Source organism: Nicotiana tomentosiformis, chromosome 4, assembly GCF_000390325.3.
Source record: "Nicotiana tomentosiformis chromosome 4, ASM39032v3, whole genome shotgun sequence".
NCBI classification, from domain to species: Eukaryota; Viridiplantae; Streptophyta; class Magnoliopsida; order Solanales; family Solanaceae; genus Nicotiana; species Nicotiana tomentosiformis.
Window position 1 is genome coordinate 111,520,196 of NC_090815.1, and position 21,037 is coordinate 111,541,232.

Consider the following 21,037-nt stretch of genomic DNA (forward strand, 5'->3'; position numbering starts at 1 on the left):
AGTCTTTTTAAATATAAAATTTATAATCTCGAAAATAAGATAAAATATATGTTACAAATAGTATAATAATTCTTTATCCACGTATATAACTTAAAACTCATTTCTTATTTTGCAAAATGTTGTTCAAAGTTTTCAATGAATGGTACAGCACAAATGTTTCATTTTCAATGGTTAGGACCAAATGCAAAAGGCAAATTGTGGGGACCCTTTTTCTTATTGGAGGGGGTGTGGGGTGGGGGGAGGAACTTGGAAATGATACAAGATCGGCATAATATATAAGCACATTCGAGGGTGCAAAATAAACACCATCATTCTTGACCTAAAACTCATATCATTACACCCAAATTTGATACTACTTGTATTTTAGGTAAAGATTTCCCAAAATCACTAAGTAGTTAGCTTTTTGAAAACCTCCCACTATTCTTGGCTCCAAAGACTTTTGGCCTTTGACCCTCAATTTTTTAATCATTGTCCCCTCTTTACAGTTCTCTTATATACCCCATCTTCTTTAACCATTCATACACCTTATAACTCCATAACACAAAGTCACAAACACACACACACACTTGGAAGAGGAAGACACTAAAAATGGCACCCGAATTTCAGAAGAACACCATGTACGTATCAACAGAACTCGAAAGTGGAGATGTTCAAAAAAACTTTGACGATGATGGACGTGAGAAAAGAACTGGTACGAACAATTACCGGTTGTTACAAATCAATTGCATAGAACTTAAACTCTAGATAAAATTCATGTTTTCTAAAAAAATTTCAGGGACGTTGCTAACGGCAAGTGCACATATTATCACTGCTGTTATTGGTTCAGGAGTGCTTTCTTTAGCATGGGCTATAGCTCAGTTAGGATGGGTGGCTGGTCCTGCTGTTCTCTTTGCTTTTTCTTTCATTACTTACTTCACTTCTACGCTTCTTGCCGATTCTTACCGTTCTCCTGGCCCTGTCTCCGGCAAGAGAAACTACACTTACATGGATGTTGTTCGCTCCCACTTAGGTATTGTATTAATATTACAGTTAAATACAGAAGTCGTTAATGCTCTGTTTTTCTTTGCTCTTTTTCCATGATTTTCTCCAACTCTAATAACTGGCGTGCGTCTGGCTGTATTACTTTGACAAAAGAACAAAAATTTAGGCTTTGCTAGCTAGACTTGGAAAATTAAGCTACAATTAACTACTTTGTTTGTTGAGTTAGAAAGAAAATTGTGAATTATGGACTGGAAGGAAGAGTAATCTATATATTTCCAAGATGGGGTTTTTCTAAATTAAAATCAATTGAAACATGGACTGCATTTATGCAAGAAATGCTTCAATTATTAATGGGATTTTGGCCTTTTCTTGATTTTTTTTTTTTTAAAACAGGAGGTGTGAAGGTAACACTGTGTGGATTGGCGCAGTATGCTAACCTCGTCGGAGTTACCATTGGATACACTATTACAGCATCTATCAGTATGGTGTAAGTACAAAAGTCTTACTATTTTTAAAGAAAATATTACGACCTTTTTGTCAATACTTTGACTAATCTGATTTTATGACAACGACATTAGTACTATATTAAATATATATTCTCATGATTAAAATTAAATATAACCAATGATGTTCATAGTTTTATTTTTATTTTTCTCTAGTTGTTACTAATAACTTTGTGTCAATTCCCAGGGCGGTAAAGAGGTCAAATTGTTTTCACAAACATGGGCATGAAGCCAGCTGCTCAATATCGAGCTACCCATATATGATTATATTTGCAGTAATTCAAATAGTTCTAAGCCAAATACCAAACTTCCACAAGCTCTCATGGCTATCAATTCTTGCTGCTGTTATGTCTTTTACTTACGCTTCTATTGGTCTTGGACTCTCTATTGCCAAAGCTGCTGGTACTCTATTTTTCTTTTTCTTTTTTATTTGTGTAATCGGTCACTAATACTTACATTAGGATATATTGCTTATATCACACCTCGAGAGGTGCGACCTCCGGGTGAACGTGAGATAGTTCATGCACTAACTTGCCCTTTTTCCACTCCCTTGGAATTTTGTAGTTTGTGGTCCATATAAAGATACTAATTGTCTGCAATTATATGATTTATAGGTGTAGGGCACCATGTAAAGACAAGTCTAACAGGGACGACAGTAGGGGTGGATGTGTCTGGATCAGAGAAAATATGGAAAAGCTTCCAAGCCATAGGAGATATTGCATTTGCTTATGCTTATTCCACCGTTCTAATCGAAATACAGGCAAGTATACTGCACACTGATTCTGATTCCTTCATATGATCTTTTTTATTTATTACGTCGTAGGGTTATATGATCTTTGTCTGCATGTGAACTCTGCATGTTTTTTGTGTAATAAATGCACATGCCCCACCCAACCTTTGCTACCAGGATAAGGGTGGTCCGTTTATTTGGCATGCTAGAATATAATTTTTATAAATGAGTTATTTGAAAATGATATCGAAAAGTAGAAAATGTTTTTAAAATAGGATAAATTAGTAGTAATAAACATTAATAACTCGGATGACGGTAAAAAGAAATTTTTAAGCATTAAAAATTAAATATATACAGACAAAAGTTGTGATATGATGATAAGAATTGAAATAACCGGGACAGAATAATTATCATCCAAAAGTGACAACCATTTTGCCTATTTATTGGAAAATGTTTTTCTTAAAGAATATTTTCTAACCACAAGCACCGAAAAACAACTTATTTTCCGTCTTACCAAAACACACTAGTTCTAACCTCTTCACTTTAAAATATAGGGAAAAAAAACTCAAAAAAATACGCTTATATCCATTAAATTATTTGTATTTTTTTCTATAATAGTCTTTTGTCAAAAGTAAGTAGCGGACTATATTTATTCTCATCCCAACAAAAAAACTGAGGTTCACAGTTGAAGTGCGTGCCTGAATTAATGAAGCCTTACATTATAATATTATATGACGTACCTAATATCTATCTTTAGATGTACTCGTATATACATCGACAAATCTATTTTATACTACTGTTCAGTAATCAATGTGCAGACTATATTTTGTCAGCCAAGTGTACGGTTTTGTAGCATTAGGAATTAACACGGTCCATGCTATCAATATCAAAATATTTATATTTCAACATATAAATATGTATTTTTATAAATAATTTTTTGACCTAACTTAATAATATAATTTTCCGATTACGGTTTCACTTAAGATGGCTCCGCCATTATAATATATAAATAATTAAATATAGTATTAAGATTCACAAATATCAAGATATGTTACTCATAAGTGGTCCACTTCATTTGAAAATGGTCTAGCGACATTAGCGTTAAAACCCATCAATTGTTTATCTTTTTCTTTAACTAAGAGCCACAACAATACTCACGAGCGTTGTTTTTTTCCACATGGGTATGGCTAAAAATATTAAATATCGTTTCACACTTTCACTTAGTAGGTTATTTCATTTTTGTCCTAAAGTTTCCTGTTAGGTGCAGCATAATATATGGAAAGTATATTAGTCCTTTTGGACCAGAAAATTGATGGACGACGACTTTGGGTCGCTGATTCTTTAGGCCTTTTTCATAAAAGAAGTGAAAGCCCACTCTCACACTTCTTATCTTTTCATAACAACCATCCTTTTTTGGTGCATTATCTCGTCATGATTGCGACAAATTTTTCCTACTGTCACATCTTTTATTTTCTTATGATATGATGTAATACAACGTACCAGAATTAATTCCACTGGTCCACATTCCTCTCTTCATTATATTAAAACCATATACGACAAATAATTTGGAATATTTTCTAATTAAGCTTTTAGACTGTTACGCATACCGATTCTGAATAGCATTGAACATTTCCTTGATTACTTTGAGCTTGTATGATCAAACACTTTTGTGGTTATGACTTTGACAGAACAACTATGATATATTATTACTAGATAAATGTATATTACCTTCATTAATTGCGTACAAGTTTTGCAACAATTACTCCACTGACGAGTTAGAAAGAACCAAAAAGGAGGGGATGATAAAGAGGAACAGGCAATAATAGATATTTCTACTTCTAAGTTCTAACATGACAATAATAGATTCTTGCCATCATCACGCTTTGGTTTTAGCGTCTGTCGAGTACAACTAAGCGAAAAATAAAAATAAAAAGGTGCTTGAATGTTGTTGAATTCTCTTTTTCTTTATTCCAAGTACAAGTCAGGTTGAATTTACGAAAAAGAATTCAATGTTAAAAGTATTTAAATTCATAAATTCACTAGTACAAAATAAGGCCAGAACCCAAGCCCGGTTGGGGGCTGTCAGTTAGGGGTTTATGTCTTTCATTTTTTATTTTTTTCGCGGAGAAAGACCAAAATTACCTCTCTAATTATGACTATATGGAGAGCTTTAGAAGAGGTTGTCATAGGCATATGACCAGGGGCTGGGTTCCTGGACAGGAATCCAGTAACTTTTGCGAAGTCCCTGTATTTTTATTAAAAAATTCATTAAATATCTATAAATATATAATTATGAACCCAGTTATTATTGTATATTAATTTAAAATTACAATAGGAACTCATAAACTTCAAATCCTGGATCCGCCTCTGCATGTGACTCATTTCTACACTTGAGTGGCTACAATTTAAATATACTATACTTAATTCAAAAGCTTAAAATTGCCGTCATGTGATCGGGAGGTCACAAATTCTAGCCGAGGAAACTGAAATGCAGCGTAAGATTGCGTACAATAGACCCTTACGGTCCGGCCCTTCCCCCGACCCCGCGCATAGCAGGGGCTAAGTACACCGGGTATACTGAATCCAAAAGCTTGAACCTACTAAGGTCCAATATTAATTTCGCAACCTTTCAACAATATTTAGACATTGTTGTATATACTATTTAGAAATCAGTACTGAATCAGCTCTGTAATTGCAGGACACGTTGAGATCACAACCTCCAGAAAGCAAGGTTATGAAGAGAGCCTCACTAGCTGGAGTTTCCACCACAACTTTATTCTATATTCTATGTGGTACCATTGGTTATGCAGCCTTTGGAAATGATGCTCCTGGAAATTTCCTTACTGGTTTTGGTTTCTACGAACCATTTTGGCTAATTGACTTTGCCAACGTTTGTATTGCCGTCCACCTTATTGGAGCTTACCAGGTGAAATTTCTATACCACATTCTCAAAAAACCTGTTCCCTCTACTTAAATACACAAGACAATAATTTAACAATAACAAATGAATGTCATGACTTAGGTTTTCTGCCAACCTTTATATGGATTTGTGGAGGTTCGTTGCAACGAGCGATGGTCAGACAGCAAATTCATCACCTCCGAATACGCTGTGCAAGTTCCATGCTGTGGCGTTTACAACGTCAACTTGTTCAGGTTGGTGTGGAGAACAGCATATGTTGTAGTGACAGCCGTGATTGCCATGATATTCCCCTTCTTCAATGACTTCTTGGGTTTGATCGGGGCAGCATCGTTCTATCCATTAACCGTCTACTTCCCAATAGAGATGCACATTGCCCAGAAAAAGATACCAAAGTATTCTTTCACATGGGTATGGCTGAAAATTCTAAGCTGGACTTGCCTGATTGTATCACTTGTTGCAGCTGCTGGATCTATCCAGGGTCTTGTCACCTCTCTCAAGCATTACAAGCCTTTCTCAACTCAACAATAAGTTTTCAGAACTGTTCAAATTAAATATGTAATATTTTCAATAAGAAGTGTAATCCAAACTGATTGGCTGTATGTTATTCTTACAAATTTTATACAGTACACTTTTTTACAAACTCTACATGGCGTCAAGCTTCTTGACTGCACCACTTCTAGCGCAAAATCTACCTGCAACCTGACTTTTGACTCATTTCTCATCACTACTGAAAATGATCTAAGCCTTGCTTAAAAGAGCCAACTTCATCTACATCTAATGCTACTTGTATCTCAATATGACTGATCACTGAATAACAAATCAGAGGTATATTATCGATCAAAGCAGGCAAGATGAATATATGAACACCCTAACAATCTAAAAAACATTGCTTGTTCCTAGATAAGTGCGGTCATCAAGAATAAGAATTCATTCTAGGTGAAAAATCAACTAATGCAGCGAACTATGTTTTGGAAGTCTTTTTTTTTTTTTTTTGGGTAATTTAAAGAATTTTTTTTACCAAGTATCAAATATGTACAAAGTTCAAAACTGAAAAACTGAAAAAACTGAGAGTTATTGCCTGCAAGTTGGACATGAAGCCCCAACTGCAAGGATCATCTTGTCTTCCTCACTATATTTATATCTCTTACACATATGGATAACTATTAAGCTCTCTCAATCTACATTTTATCTTAGTTTTCTTGTTGCTTCTCTGAAAGATCGATGCCCTGACCTAATGATCTAAGTATCCCCTCTACATGCTGAGACTTATCCTTGAATATTCTTGAGTTCCTCTTTGTCCATATATAGTAGATGCAGCCTGCTAATGTCATTCTATATACTTCTGCCTTCGTTGTTTTCCCCTTTATTTCCTTTGTTGTCCATTCCACTTCATCATCCCATGTCATTACTGGTCTTTGAATCCCCTGCCATTTCAATAATCTTTTCCAAACCTCTCCATCACCTTGCATTCAAAAAATAGATGTTGCATGGTGTCATTTTCTTCCTTACAAAACTCACATGTTTGATCAATCATCGATCCCCATCCTGCTACCTTGTCTTTGGTATGTAACCTTGATTGTAGTGCTAGGTTTAGTATAAAACCCCACCTAGGTACAGCAAAGTTGTTACAAGTTAGTTTCCCCCATGACATTTTAGGATAGTCTTCTCTCAACGATGGTACATCACTGTTATGGAGTATGAATTCATTTTCAGCAGGTCAGTGATGCACAAGCCAGCCATTGACAGATATGTTTTAGCTTTTGGTATCTTGTTTAGAACCCAGGAAGCTTGGTTGACTTGAACTTTCCAAATATTCCTTCCTTTCCCATAGTATATATGGACCCACCTTACCCACATCTTATCTTTCTTTGTGCATAGGTTCCACAGTAGTTTAATCACAGCAGCCTTGTTCTAGGTCTCCAGATGCAGTACATTAAATCCTCCAGCTGTCCTCAGCCAACATACTTTCTCCCATGCTAGTAGTGCTCTTCTTGATATCTCAGTTGTGCTTGTCCATAGAAAACTTCTGCATGTTGCTTTTATCACCTTAACAATTTTCTTTGATAGCACAAAGATTTGTGACCAGAAGACTTGAATTGAGAAGAGTACATTCTTTATCAACATAAGTCGTCCAGCATATGACAGGAATTTTGCAGTCCATGAAGTAATCATCTCTATCATCTTCTCTAGCAGTGGTTGGCATTGTACTATTGAAATTCGTTTAGAGCTCAACGAGACTCGAAGATATCTGATTGGCAATTTCCCTTTGGCAAATCCAGATGTTGCTAGTATCTCCCCTTGCATTTCTCTACTGACACCTCCAAAGTAAATGGAACTTTTATCTTTATTTGTTATCATACCAAAACATCTTGAGAATTCATTGAAACAATCCATGAACAGTCGTATTGATCCTACATATCCTCTGCTGAAAAGGAACAAATTATCAGCAAAGCTCAATTGTATAATCTGCATCTTTGCACATTTTGGGTGGAAATTAAAATCTGGATTTCCCTATAGAGTTTTAAGTTTCTTGATTAGGTACTCCATGGCAATCACAAACAAGAAGGGGGACATTGGGTCCCCCTGTCTTAGACCCTTCTTGGTTGGAAATAGTGCACAAGGTTTCCCATTTATAATGATCAAGTAAGACACAGTTTTAACACATGTCATTATCCACTCTATGAAAAGTCCTGGAAAGTTCAGAGCACTAAGTACTTGTTCCAGGAAAGGCCATTCTAATGAGCCATATGCCTTCTGCATGTCTACTTTCACCATACACCTCGGAGAAACTCCTTTCCTACTATATCCCTTAACTAGCTCGTGGTTAATTATAATGTTATTAGAGATCATACCTGGGACAAAGGCTGCTTGATTCTGATCAACTAGGCAGTTCATAACTCCTTATAGCCTCTTGGTTAAGATCTTTGATATCAGTTTATACACTATAGTGCAATAAGAAATGGATCTGAATTGTTTGACAGTAGATGGGTTCTTGACCTTGGGTATTAGAGTGAATGTGGTGCAATTAATAGGTAGATACATTCTCCTGATATCAAAGAATTGTATCACTGCCTCTGTTATCTCCTTTCCTATGGCATTCCAGGATTTCTTGAAAAATACATCATTAAATTTGTCACATCCTGTAGCCTTGTTGTCATCTATATCATTGAGCGAATTCCTTACCTCCAATTCTGATACTGGTGCAATTAGTTTTAACTGCAATTTCCTAGTCAAGCATTGGCCATCTTTCATGACTTGTGGATTGATTGCAGGTAGTGCAGTAGCAGCTTCTCCTAAGAGTTGTTTGTAGTACCCCAAGTATTTGATCATGTATATCATTGTCCCCTTCTATCAGATTACCCCGATCATCCACCAGGGTTCTGATCTTATTTTGTGTCATTCTGCTTTTCATGGTTGCAAAGAAGTAGGATGTATAGTCGTCCCCTAGTTGAAGCCACTGATTCCTAGATTTTTGCTTTGCCACACTTTCTTCAATTAGTACCCATTCCTCCAGCTTCTCTCTGATCATTTTCTCTGCCTGTTTGAGTTCATTGGAGTTGCCTTGTATCCTTAGATCCTCTTGCACTATCATTAATTGTTGTCTGCGGCTCTTTATCTTATCCCTTATTCTTGAGTATTGCATTGTGTTGATCTTTTTGATCTCCTGCTTGACCTTCTTCAGTTTGCCCCATATATTCTTCATGTGATCTCCCCATCATTTCTCCACACTCTGTTGAAACTATGCATGCTCTGCAATGAAGTTAAAAACCCTGAATGGTCTATAACTTTTGTTTTGTTGCCCCATTAATTGGATTGCCAATGGAGCATGGTGTGAGAAATATGGAGCCATGATTACTATATCCTGTAGTGGGTAATCAAGCATCCACTCTGCATTCCCCACCCCTCTATATATCCTGGTACTTACTGTATTATTTGACCAAGTGAATTGTGCCCAAACACTTCTTAGTTCAGCCATATTGTAGTCTTGGATAAACTCTTTAAAGTCAACAGTCTCATTTTCATGTATTGGAGCCCCATTGATTCTATCTTCTTCTGTCAACACAGCATTAAAATCTCTCATTGCAACCCATGGTCCATGTTGCACAGTATGTAGTTGTCTTAATTCATGCCATAAACTTTTCCTATCACCTACTGTATGCAGACCATATATAGTTGTAAAGCTAAATTTCATGTTTGTGTCCCATACGCATACCTATCCATGTATTAGTTGTGTATGTGTATAGTCTACTGTAAACTTAACTTTGTTTGTATCCCATAAAATCTAAATCCTTCCTTTTGTGGCTGTGCCATAATTATGGCACCAACCCCACTGGGGGGCTATTTTATTTATAATTCTTTTAGCATTCTCCTTTACTACTTTGTGCTCCACTATTGCAATAATACCTACATTATTTACCTTTAAAAACTACTTTAACTCATTCTGCTTATACAACTTATTCAACCCTCTAACGTTCCATGTGATTAATTTCATCGTACAATGGAAGGTTGTTGATGTATCTCCTTTCTGCTCACACTACACTGTCCCACTTCTATTGTTAAGTTTGGTTGTGCAATCAGCTGCTGGTCACTTGCTTCCAGTGGATCAAATCCATTTCTGGTTTGCATGTTTTCATTCAGACTCATCATTGCTTGACTCTTGCCTGCTGATTTTCCCCTCACTTCTATCCATCCTTCATTCATATTTTTGTCACTTGCCTTCATACTCATATGCTTTCTTGTTTCTTCATTTGGTTTCTTTGTTGCTTCCATTATTCCTTTCTTTTTCTCATCATGTGTTACCCCTTTTGCTAGTCATTCCTGTCTGAATTTGGGGATATTCCTCCTCACTTGTTTGGGCTTCTCATTTGCTTGTTCATACTTCTCCTTCTCCTGGCATGTGTGCCCCAGTTGTAGACAAGTATTGCAGTATACTGGTCTTCAATCATAGGTCACTTCCTGTTCAAAACTCTTTCCATTTGGATTTCTTACTACTATCTTATCCGAGAGTTCTTTTGTGATATCTATCTCTATGAGCACTCTTGCGTAGGAAATCCTATTAATTCTGGTAGTGCAATCGTCTGCATAGTTAGGCACACCAAGATTGCTAGCAATTCTGCTTAAGGACTTGACACCCCAACAATTCATTGGTAGTTTAGGGAATCTTACCCACAATGGCAGTGTGCTTTGCATTTCTTCCTTGAAATTGAAATCCGTTGTCCATTCCCTCACAATTATTGGCTTGTTGCTAATGATATTTGGGGTCGATGACATGGCTCTATTCCGGTCCTCCATACTGTGGAAATGGATGAGAAAGTAGCCATCATTGTGATAATGTACCCTTGGTTTCTCTGCTATCTTCCATTGACTTGCTATGAATCTTTCCACTGCCCCAATTGTGGGGGAGTCACCCACAACATAGAATATGACTGCCCTCCATTTTCCATCTCTGCATCAACCTCCTCTTTTTCTAGTTCCACAATTTTGATTCCGTCTTGAATTGTAGGTGCGATGTAGCTCAAATTCATTCTTCTGGATGCATATTTGTTGCCTTCAAATAAATTCACCCATGGTTGTTTATCCCTTTCCTCGTGACCCAATTTTAATCATCATTGCGCACCTTGGGTCCCCCCTTCTAGGTTTTCCCCTTTCTTCTCATCATTTGGTTTCATTGCTTTTGTTTCAAGTCTTACCTTCATCCTCAATTCTGGAGTTTTGGCTATGGAATTTCGACTTGGCAGTGCTGGCCATGGAGTTACATGTTGAATCACTTGGTCCCTTGGTGTGTCGCTGGGCAAATTGAGTAGCGGAGCTTCCTGAGGAGGTGGTGTAGGCTTTTGGGCAGCCACCAATTTTGCTGGGTTGATTTGAGAACTCATTTCTCCCCTACACCCCCTCCTTGTGCCCTACCTCGTCTTGCTCAACAAATCGTCGATTCGCTTTGGTCATCTTCACATTCAATAGTTCGACCTTGTTCGCGGCCTTCCTCACCCGGCCCCTAGCCATTCCGGCAAGGGCGTACGTTAGTATTCACCACTATCGTGCGCCTAAGCAAAGAGAGGGCTTTTCAGAATATTTCCTTTGGCTTCTTGTACTTCAATTTTTATTTTTATTTTTTGGAAGTCTTGATTCGCATTTGCTTTTGCAAGCTATGTTACATGGCCGCATTTATCAATACGTATACTAATGGGGTTCAACGTGGGTATGCCAGATCAGATCTTTTACCTATTTTCTAAACGCATACATAAAATTGCAGGCAGAGATGGGAACAGAGACAATAATGAATCACACAACTCAGTTTACGTGGAATTGGGAGGAAACTACCTCCTCTCCTCTCCTCTCCTCTCCACTCCTCTCCTCCCCTGCAGCTCTTACTTATTTCCCTCTAGCCTGGAATACTTTATGAAGTAGACAACTCTATGTAAGTTAGGCTTTGTATAGCTCTTTTTTTTCTTTTCTGAAAGTGCCACCCTGCACTATTGCACATTTCAACTGGTATTGTTGGGTATCTCAAACTAGCTATATAGCAGCACATATTCTATTCTTAATGTTTACAGTATCAAACGGGATAGAAATGGAAAAGAAGCAGAAGCATCAACTAATTTCAAGAATAAGCAGACTCATACTAAGAAGACAATGAATGACCTCAGTCTCTGGTATTAATGCAGCATAAGAAACAATAAAAACTGAACTGGAATTAGGTAATAAATCTTTCACTATAAGGAAGTTAGACATATGTCTCTTACTTTGCAGGCCTGCCGAGGAAAAATATTAGTCTTTATCCTTGTTGTTATCTATCTTCTCATTAGACTGCTTTCAGTTTTCATTAATGCATTGAGATAAAACCAAAATTGAAGTCTTCAAGCTACACTTTGTGAAGGAATAAATCCCCAAGATATCAAATTGAGACGAGGCCAACACACTACTAATGGCTCCATCATATTTGTAGGACAAAGAAACAGGGCAATTTGCAAAAGTCTCCAAACGAATATGTTAAAAACCCTATATGTTCTGTGAAAACTTTACCACCACAGAATCCGAATCTGTTAGCCAACTGGCAATACTTCTGATACTCTAACATGCATTTTTTCCATTTTTCTTTTGTCAAAGTTTGCAGCTTGTAAAACTGCTAAACCATATCTTCCAGTAGCCGTCACCGCAAACTCCAGCTTCAGCACTGTGCAGAACGCCATAACAATAAGTCTTCTGGAATAAGTTAACAACGTTTTTTGAATTCACATTGGCAAAAGTATAAAAAAGGGAGCATCCGGACTGCTCTCCAGGGAGCATAACTAACTATTCTGCATTCACACAGCTTCTGAAAACAAATTTGAAGTCCACAAGATCGACAAAATTACCTCACTGCCACTAATCAAGCAGCTTCAGTCTCGACCATTACAAAGGCTTGGATGAGACTTTGAGCAGCATTAGTCTGCTCAGGCGTCCCAGATATAATGATAACAGTCTCTGTTGCTCCAGGCTTGGGATCATTTATGGTGACTTTTGCATCAGAAATCTAGAAAATAATTAGTCAAAGTGTCAAAAATGAAAATGTTTTTATACAATGCTAAATCCGTACTTCGCATAAATAAGACCAAGTATATTGATATGCTAATATTTAAAAGCAGAAAATGGTGAAAAACACATAAGCAAAACATGTGGAGAAAGACAAGCGGAAATCTAGAACAGTAAAACATTAAGAACAAAGAAAACTAATAGTAACCAAGAAGATAGAAATATGTACCAAAAGAGGGAGATAACATTTACTATCATATATACACATTTATGCATAAAGAGGGAGATCATATATCTTTCTTATTGGGCATGGCCTTAGGTAAAGATCAATCAGAAATAAAAGGCGGAATATAAAAGAAGAAAAAAAGGTGTAATGCTATACAATCCAGAGATCATACCTCACATATTTGTCGAAGACATCCCCCACCTTCTCCATAGATTGCAGGAACGACAGATCGAGGTACAACTACTTCGACAGTAGTGCTTGTGATCACAGCTGGATGACTTCCTCTATATTAATGAAATTCACGTTTAACCAAGACGTACATATATCATCACTATATAATAGAAATAGCAGTTCATAAATGAACTGTAGAACATGAAGAAGAAAAAAGGACAATGAAAGAAAGAGTTTGGTTATGATCAAGAATGTACTGACCCTCCAAATCCGCCAATACTTCGAGGACCTCCCGCATAGTCTGGGAAGCCCCCACCTTCACCCAGTCCCTGCAATACAGTTCAGAAAATTAATATTTCTATGATATTTATCATTTATTGGATCAGAACTTTTTTCCCAGCAGAAAGAGACGTGCTCTAGGACAATTCTGACGCTCGCTTTAAATTACATAGTGAAAGCAACAAGCACGTGGTTATAAGTACATTAGGTGGAGCAGCCTAGATATAAAAATCAACCAACTCCCATTTTAATAGTCACAAGAAACTCGAATGCTAGAATTAACTGCAAACAAATGCCTACCTGAGAACCCCATGGTGCTGAAGATGGCATTCTATCAGATATATGAGGTGGAATGCCTGGCCTACGGAAATTTTGCATAAAGGGAGGACGATCATCATGTGGATGGAAACCACCATGTGGAGGTAGGACACCAACAGCATCAAACTTGTGAAATGATGGACGAATGTTAGAGAACATGCCTGGAGGTGAAAACTCTCTTCTTCCCATGTGTGAAGGGAATGGAGTTATTTGGTCCAGGAAACCAGGGTTTGAAGGAAATGCATCACGAAAGTAATGATTCTGCAATCTGGTGGTAATCTGCAGAAGGGCTTCACAAACTTTTTCAAAGTCTCCATTTACCTGAGCAACCAAAAAGAAAAGTAAAAAGCAAGTCAAGATCTAGGAATTAGGCTTATCTTAAACCAAACAAATGTTGCTATAGATATCACACTAAACCAAAAAGAGATGTAAAAAGTAATAAATGTCAAGCCAGCGATAAACCAAAAAAAGAGAAAATTAAAAAGTAACAAAATGGCAAGCCAGTGAGATGCAGAAAAGAATTGCTAATTTTTATTTTTAGTAACATCACTCAAATCATAAAAAGAGAAAAACACCTGAACTACTTCTTCATTTTCTGACGCAAACTTTGGGGTTTGATCCTTGCCTACGATACGAATATAGGCTCCAGTTGACTTCCTCATTTCAGCTATTATACCGCCACCTTTACCCAAGAGGCATCCAATTTGATTTGAGAACACCAAAAGTTTTGCAACCATGCCATTGTCCTTGTTCTCAGGTGCAGCCCGACAAATTCGGGATTGAATGCGAAGGACAGCATCTTGCGGCAAAGATATCCTATCATCTGGGTGCTGCATAAATAGAATGACCTTAGCCTTTTATTTTGCAAAGGTTAGTTTATAGAACAACTAAGCAGCACGATTTAGAAGAGGAAAAGAAGAAAGAGTATCAACTTTAGCGAAAAGAACGAAACATCCCCCCCCCCCCCCCAAAACAACTAAAGGACAATCCAGGAAAAGAAAGCAAACAGATATCGAAGATTCAAATCATACCGCTGGACCAGAGATGACAATAACTCGATCTTCAGAATCCCCTGCACCTTCCAGAACTTTGATCTGACACCCAGTCTCATGCTGAAGTGCTTTGATTATACTTCCTCCCTTTCCAATTATACCTCCAACTTTTTCATCCGGACAAAGTAATCTGAAAGTCAAGGCATCAGGAATAGGGTTCATTCGGCCAGGTATACCAACTTCCCCATCACGAGATCCAACAGAGGACGGTGGCCCCTGCCCACGGTAAGGACGTGCTGATGGTGGATGCAATTCCTGGTTAGACAGAGGATGGCCAGGAGACTGAGAAGATGGACCACCAGCATCAGCAGAGAGAAAATCCTGATCCCAAGAGGAATTCTCAAGTAATTGCCGAGCAACGACTTCAAGAGCTTTTTTAACTGCCTCACGCTCCCCAGAAATCTGCAACATAACAGTAAGGAATCTTTTCAGATTTCTGGTGTATATGACAAAATTTGGCTAATAGAGTACTTCATAAACCACCAGACACTGTTCACATGATCAACTCTATGAAACGTGAGGCAGGCAATGAGATAGTGATGAAGCAGTATTCACCATGAACTCAAAAAGTATGAAGAGTATTCAATTCGAATTGTATAGAGACAGGGGCCATTCTTTGACACCAAAGTTCATCAGAGCACCTCCTAACATAGAAACTACTGTTATATCAATATTAAGGTACAGACCTTTCAAAACATTGTGACATGCATGCACACACAAAAACAGCGTTGAATTACGAATTCAACTCAGAAGTATAGATGATTACATTGACGATAGCTAATGACTAAGCTGAGCAGATCATATTGACTAATGCTTACGCAAAATGAATGAATAAATATCAACAAATATACCTGAACCAATTCTTCAGATGAAGACGCACAAGAAGGTCGTTTGTCCTTGGGAAGAACCTGTATCTGTGCCCCACTTTCAGAAGACATCTGCTTTATCACACTACCAGCTTTTCCTAACAAACATCCCACTTGACTGGAGAGTATAAGCAATCTTATAATTAATGAGGAAGAATTGTCACCCTCTTCATCTCCTCCATCCATTCCTACTCTTCCTTCAATCATCCTATCAAATACCAAGAATAGAGCTTTCTGAATAGATACCGTCTCCTTCTCAGTTTTGGAGCTTTCTGCTGGAGGGGACACCTTATTCTCACGCTTATCACCATTTTCATCAGTGCAACTGTCCTTTTCTTTAGTTTCAGTTACCTCAACATCAGCCTGGAGCTGTTCGGTTCCCACTTCATCTTCTTTTCCTGAACCTACAATAACTATCACCCTCTCATCACAACCAACAACACTATCCTCAACTCGAACCTCTGCACCAGTTTCCTCTTGTATCCGAGAAATGATGCTACTATCCTCTCCGATAAAGGAATCTATCTTAGAAGCAGGGCATAGTATACGAACTTTCGGAGGTGATTTCTGGGAACTAATAGATGCTGATTTCTGCCACTTCCCTCGGCCATTTGATTCTGCAAGGCTCCAAACATGCGGCCGCTTGGAAGGTGTCAACTTCATTGACATATCTGCATTTTTTTAGTAACAGACACTAATTTCAGGAAAGAATGATAAGAGTACAGAGGATGTATGAGCTACGTTAGGAACATTGCCAACTAGTAGACTCAATGTGATAAGGCCTGAATCCAATCCATGAATGCAAACATAATCAATCAAACTCCACAGAGCCACATTGGTAGTGATTTTCGAACCTCGTACATGTTATTCTCTTATTTGATCAGTAAGACACATTAATATCAAACAGCGATACCTGAATCAGAGAAACGAAAGTACCAAGCGCGAACCCTAGTGGTGAGCAGCCGCACATATTTGAATTATGATTTAAGAGTATCCATTAACTATAGTCTAAAAGATATAGACATCAACCAGTTGATTCGTTCTAATTCATTGAACTACTCCATTGTAGAAATATCAGAAAAAATAAGGAAATGTTGTTTTTGCAAATATGAATAGCATTTTTTAAATAATTTTTCAAGAAAAGGTATCTTTATACCGGAGCCTTGAAGTTAAGAAAAATGGTTCATTGCTTCGACATTTTTCAGTCTGAGCATTTTGCATTCAAACTACTCTCCACCAATGTAGGCAGTAAATTTTAATACCTTCTCGCCCCAACCCTTAAGACCCTATCATATTTTTCGGGTCATTACTTAATACCTTCTTCTTCTTTTCTTTATTTTTTTTTAATTACATTACGAAGCAGTGATGCACTTCGTAAGTACTCTATATGTAATATGAAGCTAGCCTAGGCTTGCAAAAGCACAAAACCAAGAAAACAAATTTCAGCTGAAGCGTAAAAAGTTAAAAGGAAGAACTTTATTAAAAATTATTTAATGCTCTATAGTTATACAGCAGCTAAAAATAATGAACTTTAATTTTAGGAGGACAGATATTTCGACTGTTAGACTTGGCCACAGTGAAACTGAAAGTACGAAATTGACATAAGCTGTTTGAGAAAACGATAGAGTGAAAGAGAATTGAGAGATTCAGCATTTTTTACCAATTAACTCGTCGGAGAAAACGTTCGGGCCGTTTCTAGGGTTCCGCCGGCGACGTTGTGACGGTGAAGATAAATTTAGGGAGGGCGGTGCTGAAGTTTAGAACTGAGGTTTCACTTTTGGAGTATTTACAAATTTGCATATGGAATGAATTTATTCGTTTGCATTTGGTTCAAATTTATTGCTTCGTTTGCTCTTTTGTATTTTTATTGGGGAAAAAAAAGATAAAATAGGTTTCTACAGTCTACTAATGACTTTTTTTTTTGTTTAATCATTAACTCATTGGCAAACTATTTTGCGTGGCGTGTTTCTTCATTTTCTAAGAGCCAAACTTTTAATTAAGGGTCAAATAATTCTAGTACACTCCTTTCCTATGGTGTCAATGTTGAAAAAGAACTAAAATTAAACTAAATCGAAAAATAAATCTTAGCGGATTAAATTTGATACATTAGAGTTTATAAATCAATAATATTATATTTGCTTCGATATTAAATTAGAAAAAATTAAATCAAACCAATAATAGATATACTACTTAGTAATAATGAAAAAAATACATATTTTATCCTTTAAAGTTTTCCTGAAAAACAATTGCATACCTAAATTTCACAAACAACTATTTACCCCTATAATTTGTATTCAAAGTGAGTCTAATACCCCCTTTTAAGTAATGAAGTGGCAAATTAGGTATGTTCACCGGCTCATCAGTGTGAACTCCAGAACCCTCATTGCCATTGGAAGGCACCTTGGACCTAAGGAGTGGATTGTCACTGAATTCCATCAAAATCTAATGAACAGCCCGCTGAGGTTATAACAACCATGTTAGACTAAGAAGAGCCTTGGGTTCCAGTCCCTTGGACATGTTTATACGAAAAACAGATAGAGTTGAATTTATACGTAGTTCTAAGGATACTTGGTATAACTTGGTATAAATCGGAAAAGTAAGTAGAAATATATCGAATATTGACTGCATAAAGGAATGAAATACAAACCAAACTGAGTAGAGAATGATTTATAAACAAGCAAGATGAATCAATATCAAAGCTCAAAAAAGGATAATCTCAACTATATATCACTGTAATAATTTTTGAAATGTGAGTGTATCAATGTTTGTTTCTCTGGATCCCCTTTTAAAATGATACCCACTCTTAATATAGTGGAAAAATCCTACTTTGGATATAATAGAAATACATAATGGAGATCCCATGATAGATTAGTTAATTAGCTTTTTCTTAATTCCCACCGAGATTCTCTCCCTAAGTGCGGCTGCAACAGCTCTTTGTCTCTTAGCTCGATCTTGGTCGTTTTTGGTATTGGTCGATCTACGGATCTCGAGCTCGATATTGACTCGAGGATCGATCCCTGTATTTTGAGCTCGATAATCTGGCTTTACTTCTTATCTCGAAGCTACATTGATGACCCACAGTTCATCATATTCTAACCTCGATTAATTACACGAAGGGCAAACTCGGATTTGACTGTATACATGACAGACTGTCCAGAGTCCAGACCGATGCTGCGCCTCATTAGACCTAGCGGAAACGGTTTTGTTGATCGATTCGGCTTGTCCGTTTCCGCTAGGATGGTACGGTGTTGATAAGATCCTTTTGATCTTGTGCTCCTCGATAAATTTAGTTACTTTGCTGCCGATGAATTGTTTTTCATTATCACATACAATCTCGGCTGGCACCCCGAATCGACATATGATGTGGTCCCAAATAAAGTCTATCACTTCTTTTTCTCTGACTTTGTCGAAAGACTGTGCTTCAACCCATTTAGAGAAATAATCAGTCATAAACAAAATAAACTGAGCTTTACCTGGGGCCGATGGGAGGGGGCCGACGGTGTCCATTCCCTATTTCATGAAAGGCCACGGAGATAGGACTGAGTGGAGTAGCTCCCCTGGTTGATGAATCATGGGCGCATGTCTTTGGCATTTGTCGCATTTTCGAACGAACTCCCTTGCATCTTTGCCCATGTCGGTCCAATAATACCCTGCTCTAATTGCTTTGTGGATCAGCGAATCGGCACCGAAATGGTTTTCACAAGTGCCTTCGTAAATTTCCCGTATAATGTAATCGGTATCTCCTGGTCCTAAACATATTGCCAATGGTCCATTGAACGTCCTTCTATACAGCGTTTCGTCCTCAAACAGGGTGAATTGTGTTGCCTTTACGCGCAAAGTTCTTGATTCCTTTGGATCTGATGGAAGCTTCCCATTCTTGAAGTAATCTATATATTTGTTTCTCCAATCCCAAGTTAGACTTGTGGAGTTTATCTCGGCGTGACCTTCTTCGATCACCGATTTTATGAGTTGTACGACAGTCCCCGAGTTGAGTTCGTCATCTTCGACTGATGAACCTAAGTTCGCAAGAGCGTCGACCTCGATGCTCTGTTCTCGGGGTACATGTTGCAAAGTCCATTCTTTAAATTGATGTAGATTCACTTGTAATTTATTCAAGTATCTTTGCATTCGATTTTCTCGGACTTCAAAAGTCCCGTTAACTTGGTTTACCACGAGGAGGGAATCACACTTAGCCTCTATGATCTTAGCTCCCAAGCTTCTAGCTAGTTTGAGTCCTACAATCATGGCCTCATACTCGGCCTCATTGTTAGTCAATTTCGTAGTTCTGATAGACTGTCTAATTACATTACATGTGTGTGACTTTAGTACAATGCCTAATCCGGACCCCTTTGCGTTCGAGGCACCATCTGCGAAAAGGGTCCAGGCTCCCGAAGAGGTACCCGATTTTATAAGTAGCTCTCTTTCAATCTGGGGCACGAGGGCTAGTGAAAAGTCAGCCACAAAATCCGCCAAGATTTGAGATTTGATAGCGGTTCGGGGTCGATACGCGATATCGTACCCACCGATTTCTATGGCCCATTTGGCCAATCGACCCAAAAGCTCGGGTTTGCACAAAATATTTCGAAGAGGAAAAGTTGTTATAACATGTATCGGATGGGATTGAAAATATGATTTTAATTTCCTAGAGGCGCTTATTAAAGCAAACGCTAATGTTTCTAAGTGTGGATATCTAGTTTCGGCCTCGCCTAAGGTCCGACTGACATAATAAACAGGGAATTGCGTACCTCATTCTTCTCAAACCAGAACTCCACTTACCGCTATCTCTGATACAGCTAAGTATATGTAAAGCTGCTCGTCCGCTTTTGGGGTATTAAGCAGCGGAGGGCTCGATAAATACCGCTTCAGTTCTTCCAAAGCCTGCTGGTATTCCGGAGTCCATGCAAAGTTGTTTTTCTTCTTAAACAGTGAGAAAAATCGGTGGCTTATATCTGATGATCTCGAAATGAATCGTCGCAGGCCGGTTATTCTCCCCATTAACCTTTGCACGGCCTTTACATTATCGACTATTGTGATGTCCTCGATAGCTTTGATTTTATTGGGGTTGATCTCGATTCCTCGATTGGACACCATAAAACCAAGAAACTTGCCCGAGCCAACCTCGAATGCACATTTTTTGGGGTTGAGCTTCATATTGTATTTTTTTAGTACGTCGAAAGTTTCCTGCAAATGCTTTAAATGGTCCTCTGCTCGTAGGGACTTAATTAGCATGTCATCAATATAAACTTCCATTGATTTTCCTAGTTGTTTTTCAAACATTCGATTTACTAGGCGTTGATAAATTGCACCAACATTTTTTAGACCGAATAGCATTACGTTATAATAGTAGGTACTGTACTTAGTGATAAACGAGGTCTTTTCCTGATCCTCCGGGTTCATCTGTATCTGGTTGTACCCAGAGTAGGCATCGAGAAAACAGAGAGTCTCGTGGTCGGCCGTGGCATCGATCATACGATCGATG

At 37.8% G+C, this 21,037-nt stretch overlaps 4 protein-coding genes across 4 annotated transcripts; 1 reads left to right on the plus strand and 3 right to left on the minus strand.

The window, feature by feature from the left end:
* Positions 1-321: 321 nt before the first annotated feature.
* Positions 322-5,774, plus strand: LOC104088909 (amino acid permease 6-like). Its single transcript, XM_018768376.3, has 7 exons — positions 322-691; positions 776-1,009; positions 1,375-1,468; positions 1,672-1,886; positions 2,099-2,244; positions 4,913-5,140; positions 5,237-5,774. Exons 1-7 carry the CDS (start codon positions 589-591, stop codon positions 5,660-5,662), a joined length of 1,446 nt encoding a protein of 481 aa, XP_018623892.1. The 5' UTR covers positions 322-588; the 3' UTR covers positions 5,663-5,774.
* A 3,099-nt stretch (positions 5,775-8,873) lies between these two features.
* On the minus strand, positions 8,874-9,326 carry LOC138910350 (uncharacterized). Its single transcript, XM_070201580.1, has one exon. It carries the CDS (start codon positions 9,324-9,326, stop codon positions 8,874-8,876), a length of 453 nt encoding a protein of 150 aa, XP_070057681.1.
* Positions 9,327-10,072: 746 nt separating this feature from the next.
* On the minus strand, positions 10,073-11,010 carry LOC138910351 (uncharacterized). Its single transcript, XM_070201582.1, has 2 exons — positions 10,752-11,010; positions 10,073-10,518 (listed from the first exon to the last, which is right to left on the minus strand). The coding sequence occupies exons 1-2, from the start codon at positions 11,008-11,010 to the stop codon at positions 10,073-10,075; spliced, it is 705 nt and encodes a 234-aa protein (XP_070057683.1).
* A 935-nt stretch (positions 11,011-11,945) lies between these two features.
* Positions 11,946-17,358, minus strand: LOC104088910 (RNA-binding KH domain-containing protein RCF3-like). The gene is made up of 9 exons (XM_009593674.4): positions 17,219-17,358; positions 15,544-16,229; positions 14,672-15,094; positions 14,216-14,470; positions 13,623-13,961; positions 13,305-13,372; positions 13,045-13,156; positions 12,490-12,647; positions 11,946-12,308 (listed from the first exon to the last, which is right to left on the minus strand). Exons 2-8 carry the CDS (start codon positions 16,225-16,227, stop codon positions 12,504-12,506), a joined length of 2,025 nt encoding a protein of 674 aa, XP_009591969.1. The 5' UTR covers positions 16,228-16,229; positions 17,219-17,358; the 3' UTR covers positions 11,946-12,308; positions 12,490-12,503.
* Positions 17,359-21,037: the final 3,679 nt, after the last annotated feature.